Below are 27805 nucleotides of genomic sequence, written 5' to 3' on the forward strand. Positions count from 1 at the left end.
TTTTGCCAGGATTTGCCGTGCTTGTTAACTAAATTTGCCATCCTTGCGGCAACTAAAATTGTCATAAAAAATGTTTGTTTTGCCATGTCTTTCTGCGGAACGTCATCACAATAACATTCCCCTTTATGTTTCGAAGCCCATTAAGGCGCTACTGAGACGGGAATATGAGGAACTTTGGATAATCTGTTCCTGATTATAGCAAAATCCCCTTGCGCTCCAAACAGGCCTGAAATAAACAGTGTTGTCGGTGAAGCCTGTGAATTCAAGAAACAGAGGTTGGTGTCGTGAGGACAATGGAAATGTTTGTTTTTATTTCATAAACAATGAGAGTGGATTTACGTATGGTAGTTGGTTGTGGCAAAATGACAGGATCATATGTCGGATCTCTCTAAAGTCTGAAGTCTGAACCCATCCTGGAGATGGAAGCAGAGAGCAAATTTGGAGGCACCCCCTGAGGTCTCCACCACGTACAGTCATTGACGCACGCCACTGCCATCGTCACTGCCATGTGGCGATCTTCCCCTGCCATGCCAATATGCCACCGCCATCGTAGGGGCTGCACACGTACACTATCCGTCTAGTACGTGCCCGTCTGGCCCTATCTATCTGTCTGCCCACCGACGCCGACGGCCGCGCCGAATCTTCGTGTCGGCCGTCCTGATCCATGGGCAATATGGTTCGCGAGCGACGGTAGACGTAGAACGAAGTAGATATCCACCCTCCACGTACGTACTCACTCCGTCTTTATTTACTCCGCATATTATATTTGACTGAAGTCAAACTTCATAAAATTTGATCAAGTTTATAAAAAAATATATAAACATTTATCATAAAAAATCTATATGATATAAAAGTACATTCAATAATGAATCTAATTGTATTGATTTACTAATGTATATATTATTATTTTTGTTTGTAAATTTTGTCAAAGTTTACAAAGTTTGACTTTAATCAAAGCTAACATGCGGACTAAATAAAAACGGAGGAAGTACGTACGTCTACAGCGCCCGGAGAACGTTAATCTGCACCATTACGAAAAACCAAAACGAAGGGCTAATTAATTATGCGAGTGACGATCGTCACCAGGCCTGATCGTCACAGTAAGCTCCACGACACCGCCAGCACCGCCTAGCAACAGCCGGTCGACGGCTCACCTCTCTCACAGTCTACTGCTAACTTCCAACGTAATTACTCTACTACGTAGAGAGTTTACGCACTAGCGGACGGTGTCATCTTGCAGCACAACCGCACCACCCAACAAAAGCCGGTTCACCTTTCCCTGCCGTTTCCTTGCACTGACAGCTCACTGACTTAACCACCAGCCAGAGATTACTGCCGGGCCGCGGCCGTAACGTGGGGTCCTTGCGGCCGTTGCAGCCCGCTGGCCGGCCCCGTATGCCGCATGCCCCGCGCGCGCGCGCGCGGCCGGCCGATGCACCGGCGCCAGCCCGTGCCGTGCCGTTCCCGCGACCCCTCGTTTGTTCTCTTCCTAACCGGTAACCGCAGCCGCGTGCATGCCACGAGCACGAAAGGCGCCACCCGGCCGTGCCATGGGGCGGGTGGGCCGGCGGGCGCACGCGACGGCACTCGGCCTGGAGATAGCAGTAGATGGATAGGATGCAGCCAGCGGTGCTCCTGTCATCGCCCCTCCCTGCGTGCGTACTCCTACGTGCCAATTTTGCTCCCGGGCTGCTCCATCCGCCGCTTAAGGTAGTCTCTGCATGCATGCATGCACGCACGCACGCTGATCTGTTGAGCTGTGGGCGGGGACGGACGATCGATCGTACGCCAGAAACGTATGCCCGCTGGTGACATCGCTTGTGTGTGAGAGCCCGTCGGTCGGTCGTGTGCGACCTGTTTTTCTTAATGATTGGTGCTGCTAAGTGCCAAGGAACAATATCTTGAAAATTAGCGCAAAAAAGAAAACAATATCTGCAAAACCATCAATCTATGAACTGATCGATACGTGTATCCTTGCAAGTGTCCCTTGATGAATAGATTGCGACGAACACGATTTTTCTAGAATCCACCGTGGGCGCATGCTTTTCAGAAGTGTGTTGTATTTCTATTTTTATGCAATGCATATCTTACATGCTATCATGTATTCACGTATGTAGTATTTTGTATATTTATACATGCACCGAACCGCTGAAATATATCGATTTATATATGCAACCGGAATAGTTTTCTACTCCCTCCGTTCCTAAATATTTGTCTTTCTAGACATTTCAAATGACTACCACATACGGATGTATGTAGACATATTTTAAAGTGTAGATTCACTCATTTTGCTCCGTATGTAGTCACTTGTTGAAATCGCTAGAAAGACAAATATTTGGGAACAGAGGGAGTAATACCCTTGTTTTTTTGAAAAAATGTAATTTGTGAAAATGCGTGAATTTTTGGTTGTGGGTCCCGGCATTGCAAATTTTAATTGTACTTGATCATGATTGAAATGCTGTCATATGAATTTTAAATGTACTCGGCGCTTTTCTTAAATGCATTCAAATGTTATGGAATCAAGACTTAAATTCATTAAAAATGCATTTGAAGCTTTCTAAATCTGAACTAAAATTAAGAAAAATGCATTTGAAGTTTGACTAGATCATGATTAAAATGCATTTCGAACTTTTGTGAAATGTATACACATATTATCGGATTATGGCTGACATGCATTTCGAATGCATTCGAAATGATGCTATTTTTTGGAACTTTTGTGAAAGTGTCCTAATATTATTGAATCAAGATCGAAATACAGTGTAATGCATTTCAAATTACTGAACCATTGGTAAAACTAAGTGATGCATTTCAAATTTAATGATATCTTTACTTCATGGAAAATTGAAACAAAGCACATAGAAAATGTGTTCTAACACATTTCAAATATATAGTTTTTTGAAAATATGAAACTTCAATGATTTTTCAAAATTGCGGATCCCATATTAAATACAAATCAGTACGTTGAGGTATAGAAATGGAGTGTGAATCTGAAAACACCATGGAAGGCTCTAACGGGTGTGCTATGTTGCTTGCGTGTTATGGTAGAGCAGATTAACGCAAACTAAACATCATATCATTATCATAGCCAATGTCCTTTTTTGAACAATAATTGGAATTGACAATAAATAGTTAGTCTGGGTAGCTTTTTTCGAACAATCCAATTATTGTCAATTTCAATTTAAGGACAAGCTGATCATTTCCTTTATGACAATCTTTTAACGGCCAACAGGTAATTTTCACCAAACACACGCAAAAAGGTACGATTTATAATCGGCTGAAGTTTTAAAAATGTTTTATTATTTATATTTCCGTGGCACCATCCCTCAGTTATATAACGAATCATTTCGTTCACCCTCCTTTCTTCCACTCCTACATTCATGTGGCACTATATTCCCCTTCCGCCGAGCGCCCCCCCCCCCTCCCCAATTTTTTTCTATAAAGCATCGTTCCGCTCGCCCTCCTTTCTCCACATTCCCCGTGGGACTATGTTCCCCCTTCTGCGCAGAGCTCCGCCCCCCCCTCCTAATTTTTTTCTATAAAGCATCGTTCCGCTCGCCCTTCTTTCTCCCCATTCCCCGTGGGACTATGTTCCCCCCTTTCGCCCAGACCCCCCCCCCCCCCCATCGCCATGGCCCGTTCTACACCTATTATCACCTGCAGACCTTCCGACCACAAAATTCACCATCTTCCCTATCTTTTCCATCCCTCGACCTCCTCCGGCATCTGGCCGGCCGCCGCCATCCCTCGGCTTCCTTATGTTCTCTCTTGCATCGTCACCTCCCGTAATAGATCCAGGTACCGGCATCCTCATTTTAGGTAGTTGACACCTAAAGGTTCTATCATTCAATGAACCTCATCGCCATGCTCCAGTATCCCCTCCTCGTGTGATTTCACCTTCGCCATCTCCACCCTCAGTTCTAGCACCGAAAATATGAATCCAAGACCAGAATACTACTCTCGAAGTGAGTCGACCTACATAGATCTTGATGTGAATTTGATGGCGATGATAGGTAATCGACTTTCCTCTTCACGAATAGTTAAGCATCTTCCATCCCTAGATCTCCTTTGGTTCTCTCTTGCATTGCCACCTTCCATCATAGATCCAGGTAGCGACATACCACACTTCGGGTAGTTGACACCCTTAAGGTTCTATTATTCGACAAAGCTCTTCACATACTCATAGCACCTGTCGACCACTTGATACCATGTTTCTCACATCCACAACCTCGCTTCTAGTCACCGGGAACCTAGATCCCCTAGTCGCCATAACATTAGGAGTAGGCTGACCGATGCAGATCTAGATGTGGATCCGATGAGAACTCATATCCGACTTTCCCCTTCGGCAACAAATATGTTTTTTGATCTTCCATTAATTCTTTACCATATCAAAAAATTCCCTTGGTCGCCATAGCATTAGGAGTCGGCTGACCTACGTCGATTTGGATGTGGATCCGGTGAGAACTCATATCCGACTTCCCCCTTCAGCAATAGGTATTTTTCAATCTTTCATAACTCTTTACCATATAAAGTATTCCCTTGGTCACCATAACATTAGGAGTCGACTGATCTATGCAGATAAGGATGTGGATCCGGTGAGAACTCGTATCCGATTTTCCCCTTCGGTAACAGGTATTCTTTTGATCTTTCGTTAATTCTTTACCGTATCGAAAATTCCCTTGGTCGCCATAACATCAGTAGTCGGCTGACCTATGCAGATCTGGATGTGGATCCGGTGAGAACTCGTATCCGACTTTCCCCTTCGGCACCAGGTATATTTTCGATCTTTAATTAATTCTTTAACATATCTATAATATTTTTTTATTATTATTCTACTGCAACTGCCCACAAAAAGGAAAGAGCCCCGAACACATCCATAACAATCACTAGCTGCCCTTGAAATCAGCAAATAAAGCTACTTCTACCTCCATCCAATTCAAACGGCACCAGTACAAAACTACTCCCTCTGTTCGGAATTACTTGTCTCAGATATGAATGTATCTAGAACTAAAATACATTTAGATATATCCATTTCTGCAACAAGTAATTCCAAACGGAGGGAGTAGAATTCATACAAAATCAGTTCACTTTTTATATTTCTTTTCTCAAAAAGGAGGACCACCCCGGCCTTCCAGTGTCACATGGAATCCATGTTGATACAAAAGTAGTAGTGGGATGCCGTGCAAAACACCGTCCATCGCCCTCGGCCTCTCACCCTGAAGGCCGTCAGTACACAGCGTGTGTCTTCTATATATATAGACGCACACACCCTAACATAGTTTCCACACCACCGCATCGATCCCCCCAACCACACCAACCACCGCCGCCACCGCAAAAGACCGAACACCTGAGGAGAGGGCCGGCGCCTCTCCCCAGCCCCGACATTATCCTTCCTTGCCTAGAAGGCTAGAAGCACAGGTAACTGAATGCATGCGGATGTGTTCTTGCGATGAACAATTGAACATCGATCAAACAGTAGCTCCTGTGTTTCTTGTCGCATGCAAAGTGGAGTAAGATATATTTGTTGTCGGAGCTGAGATGTTGGTGTGCATGCGTGTGTGTGTTTGTTTGTGTTGTGTAGCGCGGCGCATGGATCAGCGAGAGGGCAGCAGGAAGCGTGCGCGGGGAGAGGAGGAGGAGGGGGACTCGCCGCCAGCGAAGATGTCGGCTCTGGCGGCGGCGGCGGCGGCTGATGCGCAGGCGGAAGCGGCATTCCATGAGGCGGCGCCGGCGGTGGTGGAGGGCGGGGATGGGGATGGGGATGCGTGGAAGCCGCCGCCGGGGGTGTTCGACTTCCCGTGGCTGAGTTGCCACGGCGGCCTGGACGCCCCCGTCACCAGCCCCCTGGTGGAGCTCCGGGAGGTGTTCTTCCGTTCGGCTGTGGACGGGCACGTGGCGGCGGTGGGCGTGCCCGGCGACCGCTTCATCGCGCCGCCGAGCAACATGATGCTGTTCGTCGTCCTGGAGGAGTGGGTCGTCACCGCCGGCGACGACGAGGTGGACCCCATGTGGCGCGCCGTGCTCGAGGGGGCCAATCCCGCCGCATGACGCAACGTGGCGATCGAGGTCAGCACGGAGCCCGGACCCCACCCGCCCGAGGTTCCGTCCGTGTCAGCGGCGATGCGCTGACGTCGCTGGATAGAGAGGTCGATGATCCTAGCTAGGAAGGAAATCATGGATGCATCTGACGAGAGGGCGTCCCGTTCTTGTTGCTTTGCTTCTTTCTCCTCGCTTTACTTTTCTGTGTGTAAGATAAGATGTTTCAGTTGTCAGTTTTAAGTTTATGTGCATTGGAGGGTCTGGGTCTTGTACTCTTGTTGCAGTCGCCCCAAATCAATAAAAACTTGAGCCAAGTTCGTGCTAGCAGTGGTTAACTGAATTGTTCTGCTCCCTCCTATCCAAAATAAGCGTCATAGTTTTGAACTACAGTTTGCCTAATTCACATCTAGATATTTTCTAAGGATATCACATCTAAACTCTCACAGATACACAACAACAAGGAATAAAAAAATAAGAAGAAAAATAGACCACAAACATAGTAGATATCAGGTTAGATGTGACATAACTATGTCATATCTAGATGTGTCCTAGACAGACCTTTTGAACTAAGGTTGAAGGTGGTAATTAAGTGCGTTGTTCTATCTAGGTTATTGAGAACGAAGGCCTGATGAAAAGCAAAATATCCTAGTATTTCATGCAAGAACATGACAGCTGCTAGAGTAGAAGAATCCGGCCTGGAGTAGAGCTGTCAGCGGCGGCCGTTCGCCGGAGTTTGTGGCCGGACGCCAAACGCTTTCGCGTGTTTGCGCCCAGAAGCATGCACTGTTTCGGCCAGATTAACTGGACGAGCGGGTGAGAGCGAGCATTCATCCAGAAGCTTTAATTAAAAGAAAGAGAAAAGTATACTTTTTGTCCCTTAACTCTTGGTGAAGTCTAGATTTGGTCCCTCAATTCTGAAACCGGACAACTTACATCCCCAACTAACGAAACCGGACAAGATTTGTTCCTGGTCTCGATTTTGACCGGTTTTGGTGCTGACTGACCCCGGTTTTGACCGGTTCCGACTAAAATTCGCGTAATTTTTTCATATCCGTGAACTTTTTAAAATTCACATACTCTTTTCAAATCCACATAGTTTTTCAAGGTCGTGCAATTTTTTCAAAAATAAACATACCTTTTTCAAATCTGTGAACTATTTTGAAATTTGTGTACTTTTTCAAATCCATGATTTTTTAATTTGCGTAATTTTCTCAAATCAGTGTATTTTTTCAACTTCGTGTAATTTTATCGAATCCAAGTATTTTTTTTCAAATCCATCTGTTTTTTAAATTCGCGTACTTGTTTCAAATCCGCATACTTTTTAAAGTTCGTGTATTTTTTTCAAATCCGTGTTCCTTTCCAATCCATGAACTTTGTTTGAAATTCACATACTTGTTTCAAGTTGACATAAATTTTCAAATCCACACATTTTTTTTCTAATTCGCGTAAAAGATTTCAAATCCGCATATGTTTTCAATTTCACATAAAATTTTCAAACCCAAAAAAATATACGTGAATAGGAATAAGTATGCCAATTTTTAAAAATTACATGAATTTTAAAAAAACCACATGAACTTTAAAGAATTACGTGGATTTAAAAAAAAGTACGCAAATTTGGAAAAGTACACAAATTTTTAAAAAGTTCACGTATTTGAAAAAAATACCCGAATTTGAAAACATTAAATGGACTTGGAAAAGGTATGCGAATTTGAGTCGGCACGGTCAAAACCGGGTTGGGACAGCACCAAAACCGGTCAAAACCATGACCAGGGATGAATCTTGGCCGTTTTCAGTAGTTAAGGGCGCAAGTTGTTTGGTTTTAAAGTTGAGGAATCAAATCTAGACTTCGTCAAGAATTAAGGGATGAAAAGTATACTTTTCTCTAAAAGAAATATCAACTCTACTCGAGGAAGCGCCCAAAATTTGGGCTTTGCCCAGTTGCGGTAACTGCCGTTCCAAATTTGGACCGTCTTAACTTAACCCGGTGGTAGCACATTGATTGCGAATTTGTCGAGTCACTAATCACTGCAGTGATTTAATGGGGACGCCAGCTAGCTAATTAAGTTTCTCTAGATGATGATGAGGCGCCGGTGAGTAGTCGTTGCGTTTAGCAGGCCGGACCACGTAACATGTGCACGTACGTCCACCGGCACCCTGGAACGAACTTTGGGGCGCAGGCCGCATGCATGGGTGCAGAACGGATGGAGCGATCCGGGCGGTCGGGTGCTCCCGGGGACGGCCGGGGCCGAGGTGTGGTGGTACGAGGGAGGGAAACGCGAAAGGCATTGGCGTGGAGTGCTGCGCTGGGTCCGCCGCCCATGCACCAGGGAATGTGGGTTCCGTGGCCAGGAGGAGCTCGATCGGGACCATCCCTCCGTCCGTCCCCAGGCCAGGTGAATCCGTGGCGCCAAGGAAGGGGCAGGGGTCCACGCGGTGCACGCCTGCCTCTGCCCGCGCGAGCGCAACCGCCTCCTTCCTCGGCCGAGGCTCGAGAGAGATGCCTCCGCGTGCCTTGGCAGTTGCATCTCGATCCCCTGTCGCAGTCGCAGCCGCAGCCGCAGCCGCATCGTAGGGATGGTTGCGTTGCCTTGCGTGTAAGAGGGTGCATGCAGCATGTGCGTATCGGCGGCCCCCGGGGAGCGCGGCCGACTAGCGCGGCCGAGTCGGCCGCGCGGCCGCGCTAGTCTGCCGCGCTAGTCTGCGCTAGTCGGCCGCGCTCCACTGCGATGACGACTACGTACTGGTGCACTACAGATGGCAGGTGATCGAGTGGAGCACTGGGTTTTTCTTCAATGCAACCGTGTCTGTTTGTCATCGTCTAAACATTAGCAAACGATGGTGCATTTGACGTCAAAAAGAAGAGAGCAAACGCTGGTGCATCGATGGTTTCGCGTAAAGGAAATCTCAAGTCCTCGGCTGAGCTTAGTATCTTTTTTTTTGCGAAGGGCTGAGCTCAGTTCTTAGGTTGCCCTATTTTTTTTCGTGAATTCGCAAAGCTTGCGTATTATTCATTGATAAAAAAATATCAGAACAAATACAAGGTTGACCGATTTTGTTGCCCTGGTTTTACCTATGATCAAAGAATACAAAAGAGAACCACAGAAACACACTGCTTTGCCAAAACCCAGAAGTTTGGCCTCAAAACACACGGTCGGTCCCCAAATATTGACATGAACCGTTAGCTATCTCTTAAGCAATCAACAAAAAAACTGTGGTTAAATTACCCAAATTCAGTGAGGCAAGGTGTGTTTGACTAGTGACATATTCCATCTTCCCAAAACAAGGTTTATCTTTATTTGTGGCAAACTCCACCAGCCAATGTTTTTTGACAATAGTTGTTCATAGTTGCGCCAAGGATTGGCAGAAATAGCATGTGACCAATATAGCAACAAAAATTTAAAGTCACCCACATAAAGTGCATACCTTTGAAACATCAAGGGCGGTTAGAACACTCGTAGAAAGAAAAGGTCAGTTGGAGCAAACCATAAATAAAGGACACCTATATGAGCTGAAACAGTCTCCTAGCGCGACCTAAGGCCGGCCAAGACTTTAATTGAGCCTCCCCTCAACCCAACGCCATCATAGCGAAAAACAGAAAAAATGGACAAAAAAGGCCAATTTTCATGTTTTTTTTGCGGGGACCAATTTTCATGTTGACTAGTAACAAGCCTTAAACCTGAAATTTGGGCTTGATTCTTCATTAGTATTTTTTTGCCATAATATGTATAATACACCACCCATCATGTCCAAATGGATTAGAACTTAAAAACTTAACAATTATGTTTTAAAGCCAAGTCAGTACGAGCAGACCATACCAGTTATGAAACTAAAAAACTGCCAATACTTGAAAAACACATACTCCCTTTGTTCCTAAACATAAGTCTTTTTAGAGATTTCACTATAGTCACATAAGGATTTATATAGATGCATTTTAGAGTGTAGATTCTTCGTATGTAGCCCATTGTGGAATCTTTACAAAAATTTATATTTAGAAACGGAGGGAGTAGAAGAAAAACTTAACAAATTTATGTGTCAACCTGAGTTGCCATTTGTTTCACATAGAAGAAGATGGCACAAAAAATATTGATTCTTTTTACATGTGATGTTCATGTAATTTGTCATGGTATATAAACAGAATTCACCATGCTTTGTTCAACAAATTTTCTATGCTTCAAAAATAAATTACAAAACAGATTTTATTATGGTGTATGCGGGCGAGAATTAGCAAAATCCCGCCCCAAACAGAACCACCGGAGCGTGGCAACCCTGATCTTGACGGCCTGGCGTGAACCTGAATGCGCACTGACCCGCAGAGGTCTCTCTGAACCGAACGCTCCCAGGACACTCATAAGCGGCGGCTCTAATCATCACGTCGCCGGAGACGATCGACTGCGGCCATGGCCGCGGCGCGGCGGTGGCGGCGAAAATGTAGGACGCGGGACGCAGTGCTGGCGCTGCTCATCGCCTCGGTGCTCGCGCCCCTCGCGCTCTACAGCGGCGCACCCATCTCCCCCTTCTCCGGCCCCGCCCGTACGCCTCTTGCCCTTGCCCCTTCGTTCGCAACGGAGTGCCCACCGAACCCGTCCCTGACGCGTGTGTGTTCTTGGTGATCTTCGCAGTGACAGGGAGCGCCTTCGGCCCTGATCCCTCCAATTTGGTATGGCCGCGTTTGGGAATTTCTTCATGTTACTGAAAGGCTTTCGGAGGTCGACTGAAGCTTTGCGGTCCTGACGTGTTTCCCTTTTCGTAGATTTCCCGGAACGAGGCGGGGAAGCGCCTGAACGCTCTGCCGCAGGTGAATTTCTTCTTAGATATGCGTCCATTTGTTCTTCTTCTTCCTAAATGAATGTGAAAGGTTGTCATCTGAAGTTTGTAGTGCTGAATATATTCCTAGGACACATTTGATCCTGTGCCGAAGGATGCATCGGATACAGGAGCGAACAATGTGGGCGATCAGGGTACTCAACTGGGACAGAATGGTGGAATTCATCAAGTTGTCATGGGAAGCAATATAGAGATGTCAGGTGAATCCAGGGTTAGTAAGGACAGCGGAGTGCGCAATGTAGAAGAGGCGAAGGTGTCGTCACATGATATGAGTAAGAGAAAACGAGCTGATGGCGTGGTTATTACTTCGGAGGAGGGTGCTCAGCTCACCAAACAGAGTGGCCTGACCAATTTTGGTGCAGCCGGGGATAACAAAGTTCGTGCAATGCACAATGCTGGAGATCTAAATGTCCAATTGGACAAGGTAATGACTGTTTTGTTTTTTGGAAACTAGAGCTGTGCATACATTCCTGCTCATCAATTAAAACTTATAGGTGTTACATTTGTACATAAATAACTCTGAATTATGTGAACAGACAAAATCCTTATTACCGGATTAAGTCTAGGCTTATTGAGGCATGGTTTATTACATTCTGTCACTAACAGAGTCATCCTAGGTCAACATTCAGTTTGCAGTTTCTGCTGTGCTGCCGGGCTGGTGGCCTCATGGAATATCAAATTTTCGTCATGACTAATCTCAAAGTACTCCCTCCAAATTTGAACAAAAACCACGACAAGTATTTTGGAACGGAGGGAGTACTATTTGTTTCACTTCTTTGCGGTTCTTATGTTTATTAGCTTTCCTTCTTGTAACTAATTGTAGGCGCATCTCCTTTCCATTTATTGAGGCAACGAATCCTTTTGGTTTTGTTCTTACAAATGCTTTCTTTGTAGAAACACTAATTGAAGAGAACCTGCCGTTTACTCCCTGTTGTGGACTTGCCTATCATTTAGGCTTTGTTATTGCTCTGCAGTCTTTTTTCTTCAACATATTAATAGATAATAAACCAGTGGTGGTGTATTTTAGGGAAAAAAAGAACTTGGAAAATATTATTACGAGTCACTTATTGAGAGAAGCTTTCTATACCTAGCTTTTTGTGTAATTTATAGAATTAATCTGCAGCTTTTAGTTTTCACAGGCTGACAGTATACTTTTTCTTTTGGCATTAGGTAATGATTTAACCAATAGTGATTTGATTTTCCAGAATGATGAAAAATTATCTCAGCAAATTACAGACTCTACGTCAAAAGAGTCTGGTGCAATGATAACTAGTAGTAATACTAGTTATTCCCCAACTTCTTCAGATAAGACGATACTCGTTCTCAAGGACCAGTTGAGAAGAGCGAAAGGATACATTGGATTTTTACCTTCTAGAGGCAATCATGGGTTTGTAAAGGATCTCCGAAGAAGGATGAGGGATATCCAGCAAGCACTGAGTGGTACAACCATTGATAGGCAGTTACCAAAGAAGTACTTCTCTTTCTTTGTATTAAAAAGTATTTCACCCTTGGTGTTGAGTGATGATGCGTACCTGCTGTTTTGGTTACTCTTTTATAGCAAGTGACCGGCTCTTAACTATTTAACCCAATTTTATTGTTTACAGTGTCCATAAAAAAATTAGAGCGATGGAATTGATATTAGCAAAGATCAAACAAGTCCATGACAACTGTGCAGCTGCCATTGATAAGCTACAAACAAACCTTCACTGGACAGAGAACCAGCTCGAGGCTAACAAGCAAGAGGCTACCTACGCAGCACAGGCAGCAGCTAAAGCTCTGCCAAAGAGGCTTCATTGTCTTGCGCTGCGGCTTACAAATGAGTACTATACATCCAGTTCCAACAATAAGCATTTTCCATATCAAGACAAGTTGGAAGATCCGAAACTACATCACTATGCATTATTCTCTGACAATGTACTTGCCGCCGCTGTGGTTGTGAACTCAACTCTTATACATGCTAAGGTATATTGTTTGGTGCAGAAGGGAGCACGCATAACTAATTAGGTGCTTACATCATTGCAAGTAAACTTATGGTGCAGTGACCATTTTCAGAAAATTCAAATTCATTTTACATGTACCAAGTACTAATATCTTAACCTAAATAAAATGCAGAAACCAGCAGACCATGTCTTCCATATTGTGACTGATAAACTTAATTATGCTGCAATGAGGATGTGGTTTTTGGCGAATCCCCCGGTTAAAGCTGCTATTCAGGTCCAGAAAGTTGAAGACTTTACATGGCTAAATTCGAGCTACAGTCCAGTTCTGAAGCAACTGGCGTCCCAGTTCATGATCAATTACTACTTCCATACTCCACAGAATAAACCTGATAGAAACCCCAAGTTCCGGAACCCCAAGTACCTGTCAATTCTCAATCATCTGAGGTTTTATCTTCCTGAGATCTTCCCAAAACTTAACAAGGTGTTATTTGTCGATGATGACATTGTAGTCCAGCAGGACTTAAGTCCACTTTGGTCGGTAGATCTCAAAGGCAGGGTTAATGGTGCCGTCAAAACCTGTGGTGAGATTTTCCATAGGTTTGATAGGTATCTCAACTTCTCAAACCCTCTTATCGCCAAGAAATTTGACCGACGTGCATGTGGGTGGGCATATGGCATGAACATGTTTGATTTGTCTGAGTGGAGAAGGCAGAATATTACTGCTGTGTATCACTACTGGCAAGAACAGGTGAGTATTCGTGAGCTTCTCAACGATATTTAAAGTGAGCCCTCAACCTTATATTTCGCATGAGCTCCGACAACAAGTAAAATGAAAATTGCATTTCTTTCTTTCCGTATGAGCATTATTTATTTGCCATTGATCCCTTTTATTTAAGTACTGAACTATGTTGGAACTGAGTATGTTTTTGCTATTCTGTTCTACTCTTGCCATATATTCCACAAAGCACATGTTTCTCATTCTGCAGAATGAACATAGACTGCTATGGAAGTTAGGAACACTCCCTGCTGGCCTGGTGACATTCTGGAACAACACCTTCCCTCTCGATCGCTCATGGCATCTCTTGGGCTTAGGATACAAGCGGAATGTCAACCCAAAGGATATCGAGCAGGCTGCAGTCATACACTACAACGGGAATCTGAAACCTTGGCTTGAGGTTGGGTTGCCAAAATACCGCAATTACTGGTCCAAGTATGTCATTTTCGATCACGCGTTCATAAGGGAGTGCCACATACATCCGTGAGTTGCTGCTGCGGAATCCTGTGCATAGTCTGCTGAGATGGTTTCAGGTTTTTTGTAGCTCTGTAGGGTGTCTCTTCCTTGGTATCCACATTATCTAGAGCGTTGGTTTGCTGACTAAATCACAGTGCAAGCAAGTCGTAGCAGGCCTTGGAATAAAATGTGCAGTAGAGGCTAGAGCCAACAGTGCTGTAGAGGTTCAAATCTGTAGTAGGTTTGTTCTATTGGTTCTTTCTGATGCTACTGCTTTTTGTAGGAGTGGTAAAAAAAATTAGCTTTTGTTTGTCAACCCTAGTTCTGTTTGGTCTGGTCAGCATGCATATCTTACCCAGTTAAGTAGCTATACGAAATGAGTTTGCTTGCTACTGGTAAATTCACACCGCTCAAGCGATATTAGTATCGTCATGCGCTGTCTAACAGATCTTGCAACAGACACAAACATTACTCGTTACTCCACCATTCTAAAACTCTCCACCATGGCCATCAATGGCCGTGAAGACAGCTTCAATACGAGTAACGGAGTCCTGGGAGTAATCTACAGTAACCAACAGCGTTACCGCGCTGGTTTAATCTGCAAGTGAGACACGGACACCTTGCTCTACAAATACTGCACTGTGTACTACTGACACAGCACAGCAGCATTGCAGAGTTGCGTGCGTGCGTACGTACAACCGCCACCTCGTGCTGCACGCAACAATGGCGGGCCACTCGTGCTCGGTCCTCCGCCTTTGCCTCCCGATCCTCGTCCTCGTCGTCGGGCACGCCGTGTCGACGACGGCCGCCGCGGCGGCAGAGGCCCCTGGGCACCGCGGCCGCCCGGTCGCCCCCGACTGCTGGAAGACCGTGATGGAGACGCCGGTGCCGTGCGCGCGCGACATCATCCGGACGCTAGTCCGGGGCGTGCCGCACCTCAGCAAGGAGTGCTGCGTGGTGCTGGGGCAGGTCGGCGAGAAGTGCGTCGTCGACGTGTTCTCCCGCCTCCACTTGGGCGCCGCCTACCTCCCCGTCGTCAACCGCATTTGTGGCTTGCTCTCCGGCGTCGTTGCCTAGGCCCTATGCTATAGCTCCTGCTTTCGAGTGGCACGCACGGCGTACTGAACAATTCCATGCACGCAACAATAACAACAACAACAAAATGGGTGTTTTCTTTTTTGATTGGAGAACGAATAACAAGATCCTTTGGTGTATAAATCTTGTTTTGTTTTTTCATTGGAAAACAATATGAGAACAGGCTAGGGCATGTTTAACCGACCCCCTAAATATTAAGGGGCGCATTTCAAAAAAAAAGGGAGTATCTGGCGAGTAAAGTTAGTTGAGTGGAGTTCCCGCAAAAAAAAGTTAGTGGAGTAAATTTTCACTCCACTCACGGTGGCCGCACCTAGCTGATCCCTTATAGTTAGTGGAGTAAAAACAAAATTGTGTAGATTTTATGTTCTAACCGCAAGAACTTCAAACACTACACAATACATATCTTAAAAATATTCAAATTAAAACATGCATAGCATAACCATCATAACATGAACAACGTTTTTTTCAAATTAAAACATGCAAACCCAAAAGGCATCACTTCAAACGCTATGTTCAATCGAAAATCACCACAAATATAACATGTATATGTTGTGGATCGAGCAAACCAATGGCGTGCACCACCACCCCCTCGGCCACCACTAATCAAACGAGGTCGTCGGCGAAGAAACAACTCCACCATCCTCTCGGTCACCATCACCACCGCCATCCTCTCGGCCACCACCATGCCCTCGGCCACTACCATCATCGCCACCACCACCTCGGCCACCACCATCACCGCCACCAACCCCCTCGACCACCACCAACATTCCGAAGAGTGGCTTTCAAGATCTCTCCACGATTGAGGTCCCAATACTTTCTTGTGGTTTCATCCATTGTGTTTGGATTCATAAACATGGTAGCATGCTCTTCGGTCTTCTTGGCATTACGAATCCTCTCCTCCTCAAGTGCAATTCTACGCTCCTCCGCCTTCAACTATCTCTCTTCGGCCGCCAAACTTGGCATTCCATTTCTCATCCTCCAACACCTTGAGCTCATTCCACCTCGCCATCTTCTCTTTTGTGTGTTCGACCATTCTTGGTCTCGATCATTGCCAGAAGTTTTTCTTTGTAAGTGCCACCGAATGCATTTCTCTTCTTTCTTTCTTTCTTTCTTTCTTTCTTTCTTTCTTTCTTTTGCAATCTTGTTTCCTTCCGGTCTATTGTTGGCATCTTCGTCAACCTCGTCGTCCTCCTCAACGGATATGCTCAACCAAGATCTCTTTGGAGTGGTCTTCATGATTCGTTGGATCCACTTCTCGTTCTTGCATAGCTCATTGTAGCAATGATGCAATGTGAAGGGCTTGTGGCCAAACTTGGTGTTTCTATGCTTCAATAGTTCTTGGATGTAGGGGCCATACTCCGCCACTTGCACATCACTCGGTGGTGTAGGATTCACTTGGTTGATGCAACTGGACCATCGGTTGCATTGGTCATGAATGGTGCTCCAACGGTGCCCAAGAGAACCTTGCGTACGGCTTGATCGCATGTCCATGGTGTTGTTGTCGTGCTCGGTAATTCTCTCCCAAAACATGGTCTTGGTTTGATCCGTTCCGATCGTTGCATCCATGGAGATCGCGCACCAAGCATCGCAAAGAGCAATATCCTCCTTTTGGTTGTAGTTGGTGGTGCGTGACCTTGGCACCTTCATGCTTGCTTTGCTCACCTCCACAACCCTCTCTTCCTCGGCTAACTCCTCATCGGCCACCACCTCTTTAGCCTCCTCCTGCTCGCCCTCGTCCTCTTCCCCTATCACCTCTTGCTCCTTGTCTTGGGTCGCCTCCGAATGATGCCAAAATGAGTTGTAGTTGAGCTCACCAAGTCCAACGGCGGCCGAGGACTCCAAAGATGCGAGGAATTCAGCCGCGTTCATCTCGGCACTACGATAACAAAGCAAACCCCACCAAGAATCACTACCAGCCACCAACAATCATGATCGGATACCAACAAGACGCACGATTTTTCTTTACCTTGTAGGCATTTTATTGAGCACTTGGCGGCCGCGATGCTTGTGGCCGGCTACATCCCCGCCCGCGCTGGAGCAGTGGCTGTAGGGGGCACCGGAGTAGCTACACGAAGCACCGACCTAGGACGAGGCGCCGCTGTGGCCTTCTTCATCTTCTTCTTTGCGGCCACCTCGGCGAGCGTCGCCACCATCGGCTTTCGAGCTTGTTTGGCTCCGGCGGGAGCTGCAAGAGGTCAGGGGGGCATTGCAAGAGAGGCGGTGGCCACCCCGAGGCCATTGGCGGGGTTGAAGGAGGTGCTTGCACCTAGTGGGTTGTTTTCACCCCCAAACTTCTTTGGCGCGGGCGGCAACGCGCGCGCGTGGGTGATTTCCGGTGGCGAAAAGCTGGCGACGGTGGCTGGCGGGATGAGGAAAGGGCCCAGGCTATCCATTCGGGCCAGAAGGACGGCCATCGATGATTGCGGCAGGGCGTGGCGGCTGCAGCGGCGCGAGATAGGGCGGCGCAGGGGGTGGGAGAAAGAGAGGCACCAGTTTTACTTGGCCACGGCTGGAGTGAGTATAATTAGGAAGATTTGGGGGGGGGTGGATATTGGGAGGTAGAGTAAATAATTTACTCCACTATGGCGGTTAGGGGATCGTCTAGGTGCGCCGTAAGGGAGTATAACCGAATTTACTCCCTTATGGCCTTATTGGGGATTAGTTAGAAATGCCCTAAGTGCACCTCTTGAGCAAATAAACTCAGTCATCTGTCTTTTCCCCTAACTTGTGAAGGTTTCTCTCCCCTTAGGCGATGCCAGGAGTGCCACCGTATCTCCTGCTCCGAGCCGGACTTCTCAGCGGATCCATATGTGATTCTTAGTCTAATCTACATAAAGAGATGCGGGCTTCCTTCCTTGTCCATAGCCCATTAGTTCGGCTGCAAGGAGGCGGGAGGGCATCAAAACATCATCTCAGACTTTACCTCTTAACTCATAGATTTAGGGATGCCGCTTAAAAGGCGGCCGCGATGTCATGGCAGCCCTTCCCCGCCTCTCGCTCCTCTATTGAAACTTGGGCCTTCCCCCATTTGAGTAATGTATTTAGGTGGGGATCTCCTCCTCTCCCTAGGTGATTGTTAAAAAAAGGGCATCCACGTCAAAAGATGATGGATCGTAGAGGTAGGGTTTTGGAGGAGGAGGAGGGATGAGAGGCGAGTAGTGTGAAGTCAGACCAGGGTAAAGGTGTCGATTGAGGTTCTATTATCGAGTATGCACTTAAGGGAGGATGAAGAGGAGGACGTAGTGCTGGAGGAGGATTTGGCGGATGGCTAGCCCTAGCGGCGGGTGTCCTTTACTAAGAGACATATCGAGGTGTTGATAAAGGAGCAAGGAGTGGAGTGGAGGATTGTCGTGGGACATTTGTGTACGGAGAACCCCGAGCACAAGATCAACATCATATGTAGACATTGTTGTGCCAGATTAAACCAAAATCGGGGCATCATGGATGATCTGCGAGGATTTAATGAAGCAAAATGGCAACGAGCACTTCTCCTGGATGGCCAGAGAGGAGAATGGTTGATTTTTGGGAAGTATTATCACGCTATAATGTGTATGATGTGGGGTTTGTGGGTACCCTATGGACTTATGATAACAAGAAAGACGACAACGGGAATGTGTCGGTCCACCCCCATAGGGCAGTGATCTCGCTAGAATGGTCGGTTATTATTATTTAAACGTTAGGGCACAACGCCTCACTTCATTGGCATCCGACCATTGTCCGGTGCTTCTAGCCATGAAAGGTGGTGTCTCCAGGAGGAAAGGAAGGAGGTGTAGGCGGCATGAAGCTTCTGGGATAGAGAGGCAGTACAAGAAAAACACACATCCATGACATTTTGGGCAAAACGAAAATATTTTCTAGCACGAAAGGTACATTTCCATGACAAAAAGTGGAGAAAACATGTATTGGCATGGATGTGTTGATGAAACATGTAAATTGGGCCCGTTAGCAAGCCATATGCGTTCATTTCTCAAGGCCATATTAGATGTGTGCATTTGAATAACCTTGATCCACTCTGACGAACATGTGTGTGATTGGTTGACATGTCGGTGGTTCGCTGCATGAAAAAAAGCATGCAACTAGCTACAATCAATAAGTACTGGCTATTCAGGCTATCTCCGAAGGTACACGATGATTGGTTGCGTGCAGAAGTGGTACGTGCTGAAGGAAATATGCCCTAGAGGCAATAATAAAGTTGTTATTTATATTTCCTTATATCATGATAAATCTTTATTATTCATGCTAGAATTGTATTAACCAGAAACTTAGTACATGTGTGAATACATAGACAAACATAGTGTCCCTAGTATGCCTCTACTTGACTAGCTCGTTAACCAAAGATGGTTAAGTTTCCTAGCCATATACATGTGTTGTCATTTGATGAACAGGATCACATCATTAGAGAATGATGTGATGGACAAGACCCATCCGTTAGCTTAGCACTATGATCGTTTAGTTTATTGCTATTGCTTTCTTCATGACTTATACATGTTCCTATGACTATGAGATTATGCAACTCCCGAATAACGGAGGAACACTTAGTGTGCTATCAAACGTCACAACATAACTGGGTGATTATAAAGATGCTCTACAGGTGTCTCCGATGGTGTTTGTTGAGTTGGCATAGATCGAGATTAAGTTTTGTCACTCTGATTGTCGGAAAGGTATCTTTGGGCCCTCTCGATAATGCACATCACTATAAGCCTTGCAAGCAATGTGACTAATGAGTTAGTTGCGGGATGATGTATTACGAAACGAGTAAAGAAACTTTCCAGTAACGAGATTGAACTAGGTATTGAGATACCGACGATCAAATCTCGGACAAGTAACATACCGATGACAAAGGGAACAACGTATGTTGTTATGCGGTTTGACCGATGAAGATCTTCATAGAATATGTAGGAACCAATATGAGCATCCAGGTTCCGCTATTGGTTATTGACCGGAGATGAGTCTCGGTCATGTCTACATAGTTCTTGAACCCGTAGGGTCTGCACGCTTAACATTCGACGACGATCAGTATTATGAGTTTATGTGTTTTGATGTACCGAAGGTAGTTCGGAGTCCCGGATGTGATCATGGACATGACGAGGAGTCTCGAAATGGTTGAGACATAAAGAATGATATATTGGATGATGTTATTCGGACACCGGATGAGTTCCGGGGGTCACCGGATAAATATCGGAGTGCTGGAAGGGTTATCGGAACCACCGGACAAGTAATGGGCCTTATTGGGCCTAGGGGAGAGAGAGAGGGGATGCCAAGGGCTGACCGTGCACCCCCCATGGGCCTAGTCCGAATTGGACTAGGGGGAGGGGCAGCGCCCCCTCCTTCCTTCTCTTTCCCCCTCCTTCCTTCTTCTCCTAGTAGGACTAGGAAAGGGGGGAGTCCTACTCCTACTAGGAGGAGGATTCCTCCCCCCTTGGCGCGCCTATGAGGGCCGGCCGGCCTCCCCCTCCCTCCTTTATATATGTGGGGAGGGGGGCACCCTAGAACACATAAAAGTTGATCTTAGTCGTGTGCGGTGCCCCCTCCACAGATTTCCACCTCGGTCATATCATTGTAGTGCTTAGGTGAAGCCCTGCGTCGGTAACTTCATCATCACCGTCACCACGTCGTCGTGCTGACGAAACTCTCCCTTGGCCTCAGCTGGATCAAGAGTACGAGGGACGTCACCGAGCTAAACGTGTGCAGATCACGAAGGTCCCATGCGTTCGGTACTTGGATTGGTTGGATCGCGAAGACGTTCGACTACATCAACCGCATTACTAAACGCTTCCGCTTTCGGTCTACGAGGGTACGTGGACACACTCTCCCCGCTCGTTGCTATGCATAACCTAGATGGATCTTGCGTGTGCGTAGGATTTTTTTTGAAATTACTGCGTTCCCCAACAGTGGCATTCGAGCCAAGTCTATGCGTAGATTTTATATGCACGAGTAGAACACAAAGAGTTGTGGGCGATAATAGTCATATTGCTTACCAGCATGTCATACTTTGATTCGGCGGTATTGTTGGATGAAGCGGCCCGGACCGACATTACATGACCGCGTTCATGAGACTGGTTCTACCGACGTGCTTCGCACACAGGTGGCTGGCGGGTGTCTGTTTCTCCAACTTTAGTTGAATCGAGTTTGACTACGCCCTGTCCTTGTTGAAGGTTAAAACAACACACTTGACGAAAAATCGTTGTGGTTTTCATCCGTAGGTAATAACGGTTCTTGCTAGAAGCCTGTAGCAGCCACGTAAAACTTGCAACAACAAAGTAGAGGACGTCTAACTTGTTTTTGCAGGGCATGTTGTCATGTGATATGGTCAAGACGTGATGAGCTATAAATTGTTGTATGAGATGATCATGTTTTGTTAAAGTTATCGGCAACTGGCAGGAGCCTTATGGTTGTCTCTTTATTGCATAAGATGCAAGCGCCATATAATTGCTTTACTTTATCGCTATGCGATAGCAATAGTTGCAAAAGCAATAGTTGGCGAGACGACCATGTGATGACACGTTGATAGAGATCAAGATGATGGAGATCATGGTGTCATGCCGGTGACGACGGAGATCATGACGGTAATTTGGAGATGGAGATCAAAGGCACAAGATGATGATGGCCATATCATGTCACATATTTTGATTGCATGTGATGTTTATCTTTTATGCATCTTATTTTGCTTAGTACGGCAGTAGCATTATAAGATGATCCCTCACTAAATTTCAAGGTATAAGTGTTCTCTCTGAGTATGCACCGTTGAAAGTGCGTTATATCGACTAGAGGGGGGTGAATAGGCGATTTTTATGAAAGTCTTCAAAACGTGGAAGTTTCGAAGACAAACAATAGAAATAAACCTATTACCATGCAGCGGAAGGTAGACTACACTAGGCAAACCATAGTCAAGTATTCAATGGAGTGAGAGCACAATGACTAATGGCAGCAATGTAGTAAGGATCAGGTAGGAAGATATTATGAAGCCAAACAGAACACGCAGTCACTCAGTGAAGACAAAAGATAGTGCAAACATATAATGACTTCACAAGGAGTAACAGTAAGTAAGGGGAAGGGAAGGATGAAACCAGTGACTCGTTGGAGACAATGATTTGTTGGACCAGTTCCAGTTGCTGTGACAACTATACGTCTGGTTAGGGCGGCTAGGTATTTAAACCTAAGGACACACAGTCCCGGACACCCAGTCCTGAACACGCAGCTCAGGACACCCAGTCCTCACCATATTCCCCTTGAGCTAAGGTCACACAGACCTCGCCCAATCACTCTGGTAAGTCTTCAAGGTAGACTCCCAAACCTTCACAGACTTCGTTCACCGGCGATCCACAATGTCTCTTGGATGCTCAGAACGCGACGCCTAACCGGCTGGAGGATTCATAGTCCTCAAGTGTAATAAGTCTTCAGATCACACAGACAAGAAGACTTAAGTGATGCCTAATTCTCTTTGGCTCTGGGTGGTTAGGGCTTTATCCTCGCAAGGAATTCTCTCTCAAAGGCTTCGAGGTGGGTTGCTCTCAAACGACAAAAGCCGTACACTAACTCTGAGCAGCCAACCATTTATGGTTGCAGGGGGTGGGCTATTTATAGCCACTAGGCAACCCGACCTGATTTGTCTGAAATGACCCTGGGTCACTAAGAAACTGACACGTGTTCCAATGGTCAGATTTCAAACTCACACGGCAACTTTACTTGGGCTACAAGCAAAGCTGACTTGTCCGACTCTGGACAAGATTCGCTCTCATAGTCTTCACTCGAAGACATAGGTTTTGGTTAAGCATCACTTCAGTCATTCTTACTGGTTCTCTTGGACCCCACTTAACAGTACGGTGGTTCCTATGACTCAACAAAGAAGAAACAGAACTACAAAAGATCTAAGTCTTCGAGCTCCATAGGCTTCATGCGATGTCTTCTCTTGTCATAGTCTTCAATGTGAGTATCTTCACATACCACCTTTGACATCAATGTCTTCATACATTTTTAGGGGTCATCTCTGGTAGGAAAACCGAATCAATGAGGGACTTCTACCTGTGTTATCCTGCAATTCTCACAAACACATTAGTCCCTCAACTAGGTTTGTCATCAATACTCCAAAACCAACTAGGGGTGGCACTAGATGCACTTACAACCGTTGCTACAGTTTATCGTGCCGAGACACCACGTGATGATCGGGTGTGATAAGCTCTACGTTCACATACAACGGGTGCAAGACAGTTTTGCACACGCAGAATACTCGGGTTAAACTTGACGAGCCTAGCATATGCAGATATGGCCTCGGAACACTGAGATCGAAAGGTCGAACGTGAAACATATAGTAGATATGATCAACATAGAGATGTTCACCATTGAAAACTACTCCATCTCACGTGATGATCGGACATGGTTTAGTTGATATGGATCACGTGATTTAGATGACTAGAGGGATGTCTATCTAAGTGGGAGTTCTTAAGTAATGTGATTAATTGAACTTTAATTTATCACGAACTTAGTACCTGATAGTATTTTGCATATCTATGTTGTAGATCAATAGCTTGCGATGCAGCTCCCCGTTTATTTTTGATATGTTCCTAGAGAAAAATAAGTTGAGAGATGATAGTAGCAATGATGCCGACTGGGTCAGTGACCTGAGGATTATCCTCATTGCTGCACAGAAGAATTATGTCCTTAATGCAACGCTAGGTGACAGACCTTTTGCAGGAGCAGATGCAGACGTTATGAACGTTTGGCAAGCTCGGTAGGTGACTACTTGATAGTTTAGTGCGTCATGCTTTACGGCTTAGAACCGGGACTTCAAAAATGTTTTGAACGCCACAGAGCATATAAGATGTCCCAAGGGCTGAAATTGGTATTTCAGACTCATGCCCAAGTTGAGAGGTATGAGACCTCTGACAAGTACTTTGCCTACAAGATGGAGGAGAATAGATCAACCAGTGAGCTTGTGCTCAGAATGTCTGAGTATTACAATCGCTTGAATCAAGTGGGAGTTAATCTTCCAGATAAGATAGTGATTGATAGAGTTCTGTAGTCACTATGACCAAGTTACTGGAACTTCGCGATGAACTATAATATGCAAGGGATGAAGAAAATGATTCCCGAGCTCTTCGCGATGCTAAAATCGGTGAAGGTAGAAATCAAGAAAGAGCATCAAGTGTTGATGGTTAACAAGACCACTAGTTTCAAGAAAAGGGGCAAAGGAAAAGAAAAAGGAACTTCAAGAAAGAATGGCAAGCAAGTTGCCACTCCCGTGAAGAAACCCAAAGCTAGACCTAAGCCTGAGACTGAGTGCTTCTACTACAAAGGGAATGGTCACTGGAAGCGGAACTACCCAAAATACTTGGTGGATAAGAAGGATGGCGAAGTGAAAGGTATATTTGATATACATGTTATTGATGTGTACTTTACTAGCACTACTACAGGATGCTGCTAACGCAACACTACGATCAGAGACCCTTCAAGAAACTGTGTGCGATGCCATAATCGCAAACGGTGCTGTATGAAAACCGTTAGAAATGTGTAAAACATTTGCGATGACGGATGCATCAAACATGGTTTAGGTTTTAGTTGCGTGTGCGATGAAATGCATACGGTTAAGTTCAATGAACTATTTGCGATGAGGGGGAACAAAAGAAACGGGAAGCCAGATGGAGGCGTGTGCGATACACATCATACGGTTCACTCGGATGAACTGTTTGTGATTAGGCAGCACAAAAGAAACGGTCAGCCAGATCAAAGGTGTGTGCGATATACGGCATGTGGTTCAGTCGGATGAACTGTTTGCATTGAGACATGAGAACGGAAACGGTTCAAATGAACAAGATGTGTGTGATACGAGGCAAATAGGTCTGTAATCAAAGACGTGTGTGAAGACCGATAACAACACAGACGATTATTGCTAACAAGCCGTGTGTGTTGTGAGAAAACGATTGCTGGTATACAATTGTGAGTGATTGATGAAAACATGACCGACGGGTTCCATTGTTTAGTCCGTGTGCGACGTGATTTTCTTTGTCCGCACAACATCTACGCTCTGTCTACAACATCAACATATGTACTTAAAAAGACAACATTGCATAACCAAATTAAGCATACAATTACACAAGTGACTACACACATAACATTTCCACACACCAAAGAAAGCAATTACATGCATACTAAAGTAGGAGAAATGAGGATCTAATCATCTATTTATTGTTGCGACGACACTTGCCATTGCTTTGCTTCCGGCTTGATCCCTGGCCGTTTTGGGGAAGGAGGGACTTCCTCATGTCAACGATCCTCCTGTACATGTCGTAGCTCGTGTACGCCTCCTTGGCCGCATACACGGCGTGAGCTTTGTCGAGTTTCTCCATCCAGACTGAGTACCAGGCACGCTTGTCCTTGTTGCACGAATCCTTCATGTCTCTGTAGTAGGGGTAGATGATCCTTGGCGAGGTGAACCAGTGAGTCCTTCTCATGCTCCTTGCTGCCCCTAATCTTGTATTGGCCCTGGATATCAACAAGATTCTGGCAGGCGATGCCCGAATTGTCGAGCGCCTTTACATCATTGGTGATGTCCACCGTAGCGAACATGTAGTGGGGGATGTTGACAAACCTGGCGGAATGCTCGCAAGGACTTTTGGCCAAGCAGTAGTGGTAAACGAGGACGTGGTGGCGCACACACATCTGGGTGATGGCGACCTTGGGATGAGACCCGACATGAGCGCGGGTGTACTCGAGGTCGAACCCGACCACCTTGTACTTCTCCTCGGCAAGCAACATCTCCATGATGTGGATGGAGTGCTCCGCCCAGACCGGGTCATTGGTGTACACCACCGAGAGGTCCATGAACCTTCTGTGGGTGTCCACCATGACACGCATGGTGAACTGCTGCTCGTCGTCGGCAGCCGCTTGGAGCGCCATTGGAGCCGTGCAGGATACCCTCTAAAAATTTCTTGTGGTGGGTGTGCTTCTTGCAATGGTGGGGCACGATCGAAAGGTTGAAGAGACATAAGGGTAGGTTAAATAGCCGCTGTAATAAATGGGGGCCGGCCTATAATCGTCACGTCTTGTCACGGTGTTCATAGCGGAGGATTCCAGAATCCAGTGCACGCTTGACAACACCGCACGCCAGGCATGGGCTCGAAGAGCCTGTTCCCACGCTACCGCATTGTTTACCGCGCAAGCTTCCCGCCCGGCTAGTTTGGCCACGCATCGGCTAGAAGAGGGACAAATGGTGGGCGTTTATTGGCAAAAAGCTTTGTAAAAACGAAGTGTGTGGAATGACTTCGGTCATAAGTTTACCCTTGGGTGATGAGGTCAAAGTTACATAGAAGGGTGATGATGGACACTTGAGTGCGATAATTAATTCTGCGCTCTATAGTGCACACTGTGGAAGAAACCAATTGTGTGCAATAATGTCGAAGATCGCAGTCGAGTTAGCTATACAGATCGTGTGCTGTGAGATCGACAAGGTAAACTGATTCGAGAATGGTTAATAAAATCTAAGACCATTGCATATTAAGGTCAAAATAGTGCGCTAGCAATATACGAGTCTCATACGATGCCATTTCAACGATTGTACCACAAAAGCTCGAAATGTTACAAGGTTCAAATTCCAGAGTTATATGGCTCAAATTCGTTGATTACAAGGTTCAAACTGATATTAGAAATGAAATTCAGCTCATCAGTTGCAAACGCTCGCACTGATGCGCCGAACATGGATATCAGAGAGGTTCAAACTAATATCACCGCTTCTAAGTCTGGCTTCGAAACCTCACAATTTTTGCAAAGGGGTCAGCCACTGAGAAGTCATGTATGGGGTTGACCCGATGACTTCCGATTACTCTGTCATCTGAAGTTCCAAAATGAAATTCAGCATTTTTGGAGCCTACTCCATTCTGCCGCAGGTGCCGGTGCTGATCAACAGACCATTCATTTTTGTGAAATAAATGTAGGGAAAACCTCATTTCCTTCAGCACCCTTGCTCTGAGAATAAAGAACCTGGCAAATATAATCTCCGGTAAGGTCCCTCGGTAGGAGTTCAAAGTAATTTCTGAGAGATGCAGATCTATGCATTCAACATGATTGTTATATTGTATCACATTATCCACCACTGGGCCTAATCTTATCTGCAAAAGAAGAAAACGTGTTAGTGCTTACATGCAGTTTTGAACATTACTACATGCCTAGCTATTTGGTTTGCAGGATTTGTAAAATGCACTAACATGCCATCTTCGATCGGGCATGATTAACATGGACATTTGATTACATTCTAGAAAAATGTAGCCTTCTTCACAAGAGGTTGGAGTGGATGAAAAGTTGCCTAAGAAAACTAGTACAGATGAATCCAAAGGAGAAATGCTTATTGATTGTAACCATATGGATCAAGCAACCAATAGGGGGGGGCATGTATGTACTGAAATCCTCCAAAAGAACCTTCAGAAATCGTAGTACATTGTCATTGTAAACTTGGAAAAAGGTGTCACAAATTGAACTCCCTTATGGTTAACATTTAACAGGAAAGGAACATCACCTTGATATATAGCTTCTCCAGGCATGGAAAGCATCTCAGGAAACTGACAACTTGCTCCAGGTCAGGCCTGATAGATTCTAGTGCCAAGACCTTCACTGTGCGCAGTTTCGGGGTCAAGCTTGTCAGAATCATTTTCTGAATGATAGACGAACAAGCATCTTCAAAATTAGAAAT

At 45.7% G+C, this 27805-nt stretch overlaps 2 protein-coding genes across 6 annotated transcripts; both read left to right on the top strand.

The window, feature by feature from the left end:
- Window positions 1-4581: 4581 nt before the first annotated feature.
- Window positions 4582-6360, top strand: LOC125525352 (uncharacterized). 2 transcript variants are annotated; one of them, XM_048690355.2, is made up of 3 exons: window positions 4582-4629; window positions 4716-4769; window positions 5579-6360. In XM_048690355.2, the coding sequence occupies exon 3, from the start codon at window positions 5587-5589 to the stop codon at window positions 6043-6045; it is 459 nt and encodes a 152-aa protein (XP_048546312.1). In that variant the 5' UTR covers window positions 4582-4629; window positions 4716-4769; window positions 5579-5586; the 3' UTR covers window positions 6046-6360. The 2 variants fall into 2 exon arrangements, with proteins under 2 accessions (XP_048546312.1, XP_048546311.1); XM_048690354.2 differs by lacking the exons at window positions 4582-4629; window positions 4716-4769 and adding an exon at window positions 4785-5415.
- Window positions 4600-14347, top strand: LOC125525351 (putative galacturonosyltransferase 4). 4 transcript variants are annotated; one of them, XM_087532092.1, is made up of 10 exons: window positions 4600-4629; window positions 4716-4769; window positions 10230-10566; window positions 10656-10693; window positions 10787-10831; window positions 10931-11284; window positions 12066-12331; window positions 12465-12822; window positions 12973-13548; window positions 13787-14347. In XM_087532092.1, exons 3-10 carry the CDS (start codon window positions 10434-10436, stop codon window positions 14060-14062), a joined length of 2046 nt encoding a protein of 681 aa, XP_087388218.1. In that variant the 5' UTR covers window positions 4600-4629; window positions 4716-4769; window positions 10230-10433; the 3' UTR covers window positions 14063-14347. The 4 variants fall into 4 exon arrangements, with proteins under 4 accessions (XP_087388218.1, XP_087388220.1, XP_087388219.1 ...); XM_087532094.1 differs by lacking the exons at window positions 10230-10566; window positions 10656-10693 and having other exon boundaries at window positions 10913-11284; XM_087532093.1 differs by lacking the exons at window positions 10230-10566; window positions 10656-10693.
- Window positions 14348-27805: the final 13458 nt, after the last annotated feature.

This window comes from Triticum urartu, chromosome 7A, assembly GCF_056163025.1.
Source record: "Triticum urartu cultivar PI428250 chromosome 7A, HENAU_Tu73, whole genome shotgun sequence".
NCBI classification, from domain to species: Eukaryota; Viridiplantae; Streptophyta; class Magnoliopsida; order Poales; family Poaceae; genus Triticum; species Triticum urartu.

Bases quoted from the DNA above. Each gene is read 5' to 3' on its own strand.
- LOC125525352 (XM_048690355.2), top strand. From the start codon at position 5,587: ATGGATCAGCGAGAGGGCAGCAGGAAGCGTGCGCGGGGAGAGGAGGAG.
- LOC125525351 (XM_087532092.1), top strand. From the start codon at position 10,434: ATGGCCGCGGCGCGGCGGTGGCGGCGAAAATGTAGGACGCGGGACGCA. The intron at 11,285-12,065 runs GTAATGACTGTT...TTGATTTTCCAG, and splicing joins TAAATGTCCAATTGGACAAG to AATGATGAAAAATTATCTCA. The intron at 13,549-13,786 runs GTGAGTATTCGT...CTCATTCTGCAG, and splicing joins ATCACTACTGGCAAGAACAG to AATGAACATAGACTGCTATG.